At 35.5% G+C, this 10,188-nt stretch overlaps 1 protein-coding gene across 1 annotated transcript; it reads left to right on the top strand.

Annotated features, from left to right (window-relative positions):
- Positions 1-2,744: 2,744 nt before the first annotated feature.
- On the top strand, positions 2,745-5,188 carry Smp_084570 (steroid dehydrogenase, putative; the record flags this gene model as incomplete). Its single annotated transcript, XM_018791330.1, has 3 exons — positions 2,745-2,777; positions 2,837-3,187; positions 4,592-5,188. The coding sequence occupies 3 exons, from the start codon at positions 2,745-2,747 to the stop codon at positions 5,186-5,188; spliced, it is 981 nt and encodes a 326-aa protein (XP_018645470.1).
- Positions 5,189-10,188: the final 5,000 nt, after the last annotated feature.

The following is a 10,188-nucleotide window of genomic DNA, read 5'->3' as shown; positions in this document are numbered from 1 at the left end:
CAAAAATGGTATTAGATGAATTATGTTTTACATGAATATTGATGTGATGTAGAACAATGTGATTCTTCTATGAATATGCAAGTGAAAAGACCTTCTAATCATTTAACTAATTCTATACAAATTTCACACTGAAATTTGATTGGCGGTCACTGGAAATGCTTAAAATTATTCTGTCGTATTTGTGAATATTTTATGTCAGTTAAATTCTTATTCAAACTGAGTATATAAATGGTGATTTTGTTGATGATTTAACTGAGGAAGCTTTGTATAAGCACAAACCACTAATCAGAAGGAAATGGTACGTCGTTATCTATTCACTGAAATGAACATTACCGTTTGATACTACTTAAATGCGTTTTGAATATGTCTTCGTTGTATCGTTATGATTATTAATATGATAGTCATTAAGATTACTGTTAATGGTCTGTTTGGGTATATTTTTAATCTGATTGATGTTATTCAGGATTACATTTTGATCGGAGTTGGTTGGTTAATCGAACACCTCCACATTGACTTGTAGTGACCTACTTTTATGATCAGAACGAAATTGTTATAATGGAAACATTTATGTTATTATAATCAATCTCACTAGTAATTGTTTTACTGTACCTGTTTAAGTGTACAAAACATACTAATTCTTCCGTTGTCTATGCTGTTGCACGAACTCGTGTACGCTCAGTAGTTCCGCTCGTAAAGTTTGACACGATCATGTTATTATTTTGATACCAAAAGATTGCCAACTAATATATATTATTACGACCGTCAACTGCTTTCAGGTTTTTAGGCCCACGGGGGGGATCTAACCTAATACCTGGCACGCAATATTTCTGTAGTAGTGATCATAGTCAATCACGACTCGACGCTCACTACAGACTGTAGCAACAATTTTGTGACTTACCTTACTATTGGATTAAAAGACAGAATGTTGAAAATAGTTATCTACCTAACACAAATCTATTCGATTCAAGTAGTAGATAACACTCTTATTGTAACCAAGTAAATAATACTGAACTATTCTGTCATATACACGTCACTGTTAAGCTTTACTTTGAGGACCATCAGGGATCACTGCAATTTTTACGACGCGAAGTAAGAACATGAAGACGAACAAAGATCCAATAGCTCCAGAACACGACGACGCCGACGATCCTAGTCGAAAATACACTCATTTACACATATTGATTGCATACATATTTCGATTATTAATTAGGACGAAATGACATACATGAAATATACCTAGAGTAATAATCAACCACATGATGCATGTCATACTGAGCATAGTCTCAAGCGATTTCCAATACATGAATATCGTTTCTTGAATAAACATGCCACTCATGCCAAACAAATCAATGTCATAACGAATAAAATATCACAATAGAAACCAAAAACAAATACCACACTGAATTATTATCATATTGAATTATGAAGGGAAGTACTGTTAACTGGAAACTTCAATGATTAAAAGAATGTAATCTTACCCTTCTATCTCTTTATATCCCTTTCAAAAGGTTGATTCAAATCAGACGTATATTCATCAAACTACTCAAAGTCAACTGGTAAGTGTAATGAGATACATTTGTGAAACCTGAATATGTTAATAATAACTGAATACTAACAGCTGGTTAAAATATTTGACAAAACAACTGATTTTCATTTGCATTTTGTTACACAGTAAATCCTGTATACCATTCCACAGGTCCACTGTTACCAATACAGTCCACAGTAGTTTTATATTAAATGACCACCAATTGTATGGATTCACAAGAATACTAGGTTAGCATGATGGTATATGTCACATGACACTAGTCAGGGATTCTAAACACTATTTTCACAAACCACACACACATGATGAAATCAAGCAAAAATTACAATTTGATTGTTCAAATTGAAAATCACATTCATAGTGTAGTCGGTCAATGAAAACTATCAACTAGATTTATCACTGCCTCTATTTGAGTAATAAATTGCAGCGTGAATGAAATCTTCGGAGATTCTGAGGATTCCAAATGGAAGAGGAATTAGACAGACTACGTTTAATTACTCATCTAAGAGGAATGACTCTTTCATGCAACTGATGACTTTCAGTTTTCAGTAAAACGGACTAAATGAGCTGCAAGAAATCATGACTTTTAACAAAACTATTTCAAGCTACATTTTTATTTCGCTAAACTTATACGATTTCATGTCATTTCATCAGTGTTGAGTTATTGATAAGACTGTACAGCTTTTCAATCATCATTCACTCCTTGACATGTATTCGTGTATAGTTCAAAAGTGATTTGAGGACATTGGAGGATTTTATACTAGTAAGATTATCATTGTTTAGTTGATTTATTCAACGGAGGGTTTATAAACAAAGTCATAAACGTTATCAGTAGTATTCAGTTTAAAACTGTGTAGCAGATTGATAGCTGACTAAAGGATTTTCGTTGTAACTAACCTAAAAGTGCATATGATCTAAAGCTATATGAAGTCAAATCAACTTGACTATGAAGTCGAAGAAAGGATTGCTCGTTCGATCGCGCATAGCTATGTATAGTTTAAAATAGTCTTCTGCTGTGCGATTAGACAGGGAAACATTCTGAACAATATACCAATAACATTTAATCCCCATGTTCGAATGTAGTTGATAGAAGCACCATATTTGTCGGCTCATAATCGTGACAATAAACAGAGGAGCGTCGAAAGTTTGAAGACGATTGTTCACGGTGACTGTTAGAGTCCCATTCGGCATCATCATTTAAATGTATGTTGACAGTAAAGTTATATCTACTATAGTAAGTGAAATTTCACATTGATATATGTAACGGTGCTAGTCTCTCTTCTTTCAATCTAGGATATCACATCTATTTTGAAATTCCCTATAGAGCATTGGCGCATTTTGTTAATACTACTCGCAGTTTCTTTGATAATTTACAAACTTTTACAAGTAGTAACGATATGTTTCAAGTTTACTGTTAAAAAATGGTGCTTTTCTAAACGGAAAACACTTCGTAAAGCTGGTGAATGGGCAGTTGTGACTGGTGCATCGTCAGGTATTGGTGAAGCGTATGCAGAAGAATTGGCCAAAGAGGGTCTCAACATCATGCTTATCAGTAATGATGAGGAACAACTATCGCTAGTTGCCAATCGAATCGCAACTACATACAATGTTCAAACACGAATTGTGGTTGCAGATTTTACTAAAGTAATATTCATTCTCAATTAAACTGTTATTCATGTTATCTTGAAATCATTATCATTGAAATAAGTAATCAGATTGATTTGTCACTCGGTATATGTTTATCTGTATTTGTGTATGTGTGGTTCTACAGTGCCACACAATCTACCCAGTACAGTATTCATAATTACCTCACAAATGTTTTTGTGTTTTCTCCAGTCCATAAGGTGGAACGATGGTTAGTCATCAAAGTTTCCGTTTGGTTTCGAGTAAGGCGACAGAATGAGAAAGGTGATTGCAGTTTACATATAGTGAGAGGAAGATAGAGAGGCAGTTGACGTGTCTGCAATGATGATAATACACGACAAATTTGGGAATGAGTATTTTGCAGTATAATATCATTTTGGTCATCCTCACCTCTCACTCCATCCTATCACCTCATCAACTACTTCATTCAAACAACTATTTGCATCAAGCTACACTACATAATACCAACATTCCAGAGTGATGAATCCACACGGACTGTATGAGCAAAGAGTATGTTGCGTGGTTTGTGTGGCTGATTTGTTGAAACACATATCAGTTTGTTGTTGACTGTCGATCAGTTCGAAACAACATCCACATTTCAGTGATAATATCAATGAGATGCATGTGAATATTTAGTCGGATAGTTCGATGTTGACGTGTCTCTAAATGGAATTGATTGTAACAACATTGAATTTGTGTGAAGTATGAGACTAATGACAGATTAACACTGCACTAGTGTAAATGAAATTTGAGAGTGTGACTGAGTGGATTGCTGTTGTCTGTTGATAATTACTCACCCTGATCAATGTGTTTTGAGATTTGTAAGTAAATGAAATACTTAGTGATATAACCTGTGTTCAGTCGTAGTTATTCATTCTGTGTGCGTATGTGTCAGGAGAGACTGGTCGACTGGCATTCAAATTTTGTTACGGAATAAACTGTTTACACAGTAATTGCAAGTATCATTACACACATTGTGACATTCATTGACAAGGAAGGAGATAGACAGTGGACATTTCTCTGTCAATATCATCACCGAATTTGTCATAACATCCTCTCATTTTAATACCAAGGCATCCACACAAGATCCACCTAAACTGACAGAAACTGATTGGATTTAAGTCGTGAATATTGAAAACGAAAATACACAGAGGCTCATCACCAAATCATTGTGTACTAGTTGGACATAAAACAGAATATTCGGTTCCATCTATCTAATGTTCATCACGTTAGCTAAATAGAAATGATGTAAACAACTTGTCTCACACTCATCCACAACTCACGATCCAAACACATCAGCATATATTGACATTGTTGAAACATTTCAGATATTCCATCATTGAAACACTCTATAAAGCATTTGAATAATCAACTTCTACCAATTTTGTCTTCTCTTTTGTTTAGCATGATGTCTATGAAATAATAAGACCTGCTGTTGACCAATTATCCACAATCGCTTGTTTAGTTAACAATGTTGGTATGGGATTACCTTTTGAGTTGTTTAGTGGAGAAATTAATTCACCGAATGAAGAATCAATTAGAAATATCATTCATTGTAATATTTTGTCTGCAGTAACAATGACAAGTATAATTCTGCCGAAAATGTTAACACAGAAGGAACCTAATCCTGGTATTATAAACATTGCATCTTATTCAGGTTTAAAAGTGTTTCCTTATGCTTCATTGTACGCTTCAACCAAAGCAGCTATTATTCAATTTTCGAGATGTGTGGCTGCAGAGAAGTATAAGAAGAATGTTATCATACAAGCGATATGTCCATTATTTGTGTCGACAAATATGACCAATCTAATGAAAACCACATTTTTCATACCAACTGCTAAAGTGTATGCTAAAAATGCATTAGATATGTATGGTGTTGAACAACAAACTTCTGGTTATTTTCGGCATGAGTTAAAAGCATATCTTTACAGTTTGTTGCCAACATCAGTTTTTATAAGAATTATAAGATTAGTAGCTAAATCAACACTAAAGAAGTCTTAGTACATTTAATCAAAATCATCAGATGTCGTTAAATCTTATTATTGTGTGATATTCTGTTGTCCATCATCATCAACATCATCATCATCATCATCTCATCATATATTCTACTTCAATTTAAACAGTAACTGATTTAAAAGCTCAGTTTTATTTGTTCCAAATAATAAAACACATACGTACTTGACGACATATCTCAAAACGATTTATCTCATATATTTTTAATTGCCATTTTCAATTAATATGCTTTCATAAGGTGAAAATTTTGCTGAAAAATCTATTCACAATTTATTCATAGTTGTTAGCAATATATATATATATATATATATCAGAAGGGGTATTGTGGATACTATGATAACCTTAATAGTTGAGGTCATGAATCAATTGAAGGTAGACCAACATGGAAAACCTGGAAGCACTAGACGGCCCATTGGGGTACTCCTTAGCACTGTGCATACACGATCCTGCCTCGCGAGATTCGAACACAGGACCTATCAGTTACGCGCGCAAGCGCTTAACCTCTAGACCACTGAGCTGACCGGCATCCAACGGTGTGAATGTCTTACTTCAACCAATCCACGAAATTGAACGACACATACACCAATGTCTTCAGCGAGTTGATATCTCACAACAGACCTGGTTGAAATCCACTGGTCACTGCTTCTCACTAGAACTCCAGGAATCACCTCTTGAAGCCAGTCTCTAGTGAGCATATATTGAATTATATATATATATATATATATATATATATATATATATATATTGTTTTCGATTGGATCCTCACCAGGATTTACTTGAATATACAGTAATATTTATATGTATATGTGAATCACAATAAGAAATCACAAATGAATTATTACTTTGTTGTTAATGTGCTATCCAATGCATGTTGTGCGTTATGATCGGTTAATTTATTACGTGATAGGCTAGATAATCGCAATACGTCTTGTTCAATCTTCACACTATATCACAAAAATAACCTGTTGACTGGTATGAGCAGTCTAGTCTCCTCATTGGTCCTTCATCTGACTATCTCTGCCCGTTGATTCCAGTACAACAACAACAGCTTCCACTGTACAAATCATTTATTTCAAACATACATGGTTTAGATACAAGCAAACCAAAACACAATACATCACAAAATGAAAAATAACAATTGTACAAGACCAAGTCAGAAAGTGGTTGTGATTGTGAGAAGCTGTAATTAATAAACTGGGTATACTATAAGAATGGTGAACCGTATCATAATACTCTGTTGTTCAAAATAAAGCTTGTATTATTATGAGTATGAATTTACGTATCCTAGTTACTGAATAACTATACAATAAGAGTATACGTGTAATATTCGTTCGTCAACAGTTCTTAGCAGTCACCTGTAATTTAATCTTATTCAGGGTAGAACGCCCTTATATTAGGATTCGAAGCGTAGGTCCTGAATAAAAAATATGAGCATAACTTCAAATTCTCTGAGATTATCTAATCCCACTAGATGATGTTGGATCCTCATATCCTCAAGTTATAAATTTTGTATATAACATCATTCAAATTATCAATACTATCAGGAGCTCTATATATACAACCTAGGAGTAGACTATGGTTTAGGGTATTGATTGATATCCAGATCAATTCTGGTAAACTATTCAAGATACTATCTTCAACTTTGTTAGTTGTTAATGTATCTAAAGCAAATATAAGACAACCGCCTCCTCGCTTAGTTTCTCTGTCACAGCGATAAAGTGGATAGTTTTGGATATTTAATTCGGAATCGGCCACTGCTGGATTACACCACGTTTCAGTGATAAGTATAAAAGAAGGCTTGGATAGAAAGGCTAAGGTTCTCAAGGCTGAAATTTTGTTCAGAAGTGAATGTGCGTTAATAAGTAATAGGTTTACAAAGGGAGTGTGTAGTGTGAAAAAACCGAGAGCATCCTTATCGATGGTATGAGTTCTAGATATGGCTGGACTATGGTTTAATATGTTTTCCGGATCGCATGGGCCATAGCATGAGCGAATTGTAGTTCTAGTGGAACAAGGGATCTCTGGAGGCCGAAAAAATCCTTATTTTGGTAAGGTTGAATAATTTGTTGTACTTGTTTTGGTGGACAATTAAGACAGGTGTCTGCATGTTGGGGTTGCGTTGATGGCGCGTAACCTAGTATACCATCTTCCCCATTGCGAGAGTGATGATAAGAGTTACATCGTGCAGGTTTATTATTTATAACATTTGCGGGAAACCATGGGGAACGTTGGTTCATTGCCGTCTGTCTAATAGTAGGCTTGCTTACATGATGGTTGTAGTGGCCGTTGAAATATTTTTGGTATTCAGTCTAGAACCAGAAAATTTTCTATTTACTTTCTTCTTAATTGGTATATTTTTTTAGGTTTAGCAGTGTTTTTATGAGCCTTCACAATAGAATCAGGTGTTTGATAATTGGCTTCCGACATTACACTGGAAAGAATGACATTAGAGTCTACAGCAGATATGTCCTGGTTATCTGGGGCCACTATGAGTATGAGAGGCAAACTAGCACACTGCATTGGTATATCAGTACACTGACTAACATGAGATAGATTAGCTGAACCAGTGGGTTCAGCTGCTGGAGCGATCACATTTGTTGTGACCTCAACAATGTTATTTTCGTTCATGGTACGCTTTTGTGTTAGTCTTTGATTGGTGGTTTTGTCTGAGACTATACGAGCGTTTTTAAACTTCGTATGCGCACAGACTAGCTGTTCAGATTCTTTCAAACGTTCCGCTAACAAATGGAAATCGAAACTAAACAGGATAAGGCATAGGTATTTTTATATTTATATATTTTATATATATTTTATATTTATCGAATAGCTTTCGTTGTCATTCTGGACAACGTACTCAAAGTCTGAATAATGACATTGTTTTGATTGCACAACTAAAGTATATAGATTCGGCAGTTAGATGACTGATTGCTGAGCAGAGCATGATGATTTACATTATGATTAACATTATCATAGTCATTACATTATTATAGTCTGTTAATATTACTCTCAGAAGGAAAACTCTCCACACCCTTCAGCACCAACCCACCACAAAGAGGGGCTTCCATGTATGATAACAGTCATAACTATTTCCGGTTACGTGCAGCAGAGCCCCATCATGCTCACACTAACGAAAACAGTTGTAACAGCGGCTGCGAGTTTAACCATTGAAACTATTTTGCAGATAACAGTACAATTTACATTCAACAGTCAACGATCAACCTTCATCTTCTGAACCCTTCTACGTCTCACCCACAAATATCACTACTCCATTCTCCATTAAACGTCTCTTCTATCTCTGTGTGCAGTATGCCAACCGTAAGACTAGTTGACATAGAAAGCGAAATACCCATGTGCATCGAAAAGTCGACACGGTCTACTAGACAGTTCCAATCAGAGAGTACTTCCACCCTTCCCTCCTGTGTAAACTCCACAAACAACTTCACTAGCTCATTTGACACATCCCCCACTAACTCTAGCTGTCAAAATACAGAGCTATTGAAGAACATTCAATCCCTCACTTCAAACCCATATCACACCCGCGAGGGTTATGACAACTTTAATTGAGATACTCTCACACATTTTAACTTAGTAGGCTATTTGTTTAATATGTGTCTTATCAACGCTAGGTCGATTTACAATAAAAAGACGCATTTAGCCCTCTTTGTATCCATATATCAACCATCGCTTATAATGATACCTGAAGCATTGACTAACAGTGATATTTTCGACCTGAGTATATCTCTTGATAATTATTTCCTATATAGAAGTGATAGACTGAAAGGACGAGGCGGTGGATGCCTTATTTGCGCTCACTCTAGCTTAAACTCACTATCATGTGAAATGCCTGAATTAAACAAACTGAAGGGTTCGGTGTGGATTGATTTAAAGCCATCGAATTCCATTACCTTACTGTTCGGCTGTGTCTACCATCAATCTAATGCATCAGAAGGTGAAATAGCAGTATTATCAGTAATATTCACACTAACACCATCCCTCCCATTCACAGGCAAGCTCATTTGTGGTGACTTCAATATGTCTTAAATTTCTTGGTTTCCAGTCAAGGCTCCGAAACGTAATGAATCATTTACTGAATGTCTAGAACTAGGATAGTGGACTCAGTATGTCAGTAGCCCTACCAGACATCAAAATATCTTGGACTTAGTCTTCACCAGTGGCCTCATCCCCATTACTGTGTATATTGGAAAAACGTTTCCAGGTAGTGATCATAACATTGTCGTATGCAGCCTTAATATAAAAACTACAACCGGTAGACATATAATTGTAACACTTTGTAGAAACTATCGCACGGTTGATTGAAAGAACATCCACAATTACCTAGGACGCATCGGCACTGATTGGGGAACTTTCTTTACTGCAAACAATACCGACACACTAACCAATATATTTTATCACATCATCAGAAGTACCATCAACAAAATCGCACCTTTAGAATACTGGAGACCTAAATTCTCTAAAGATCTGTGTATACCGGTCGGTACACGAAGACGTCTTCAAAGGCATTGTACTCGACTCCACAACTATAATGACTTTTCCTCTTTGGTAACGATGACAGAAATACTTGTCCGAACAGAGACACAAAAGACAGTGGATCAGGGAAAACGTGCTGTCGAACTTAATAATAACTGCTCTGCATTCACCGTATTCTTTCAACACAAACTGAAACGTTCCAAATCGAGAGGGAACATATTTATTAAAGACAAACAAGTATACGAAGATCCTAAACTTGTTACGCAACTATTTAGTAAACACTTTTGTTTCTCATTAACTGATGAAAAACCACTAAATGATTCAGAACTAATCCCATCACCTCCCTGTGAAATTACTAATGTAGACTTCAATGTAAAAAATATCTCTAAGGCAATTAGTACATTGAAGCACTCCTACACTAATGGACCAGATGGTATTCCAGCTAGCATGCTAAAAGGTGGAGGTGATGACATGTGTGTTTTACTTCTCAGACTATTTGC

Source organism: Schistosoma mansoni, assembly GCF_000237925.1.
Source record: "Schistosoma mansoni, WGS project CABG00000000 data, chromosome 3 unplaced supercontig 0083, strain Puerto Rico, whole genome shotgun sequence".
NCBI classification, from domain to species: Eukaryota; Metazoa; Platyhelminthes; class Trematoda; order Strigeidida; family Schistosomatidae; genus Schistosoma; species Schistosoma mansoni.
The sequence above is the reverse complement of the archived record's forward strand: the minus strand, read 5'-3'. Positions and strand labels throughout refer to the sequence as shown.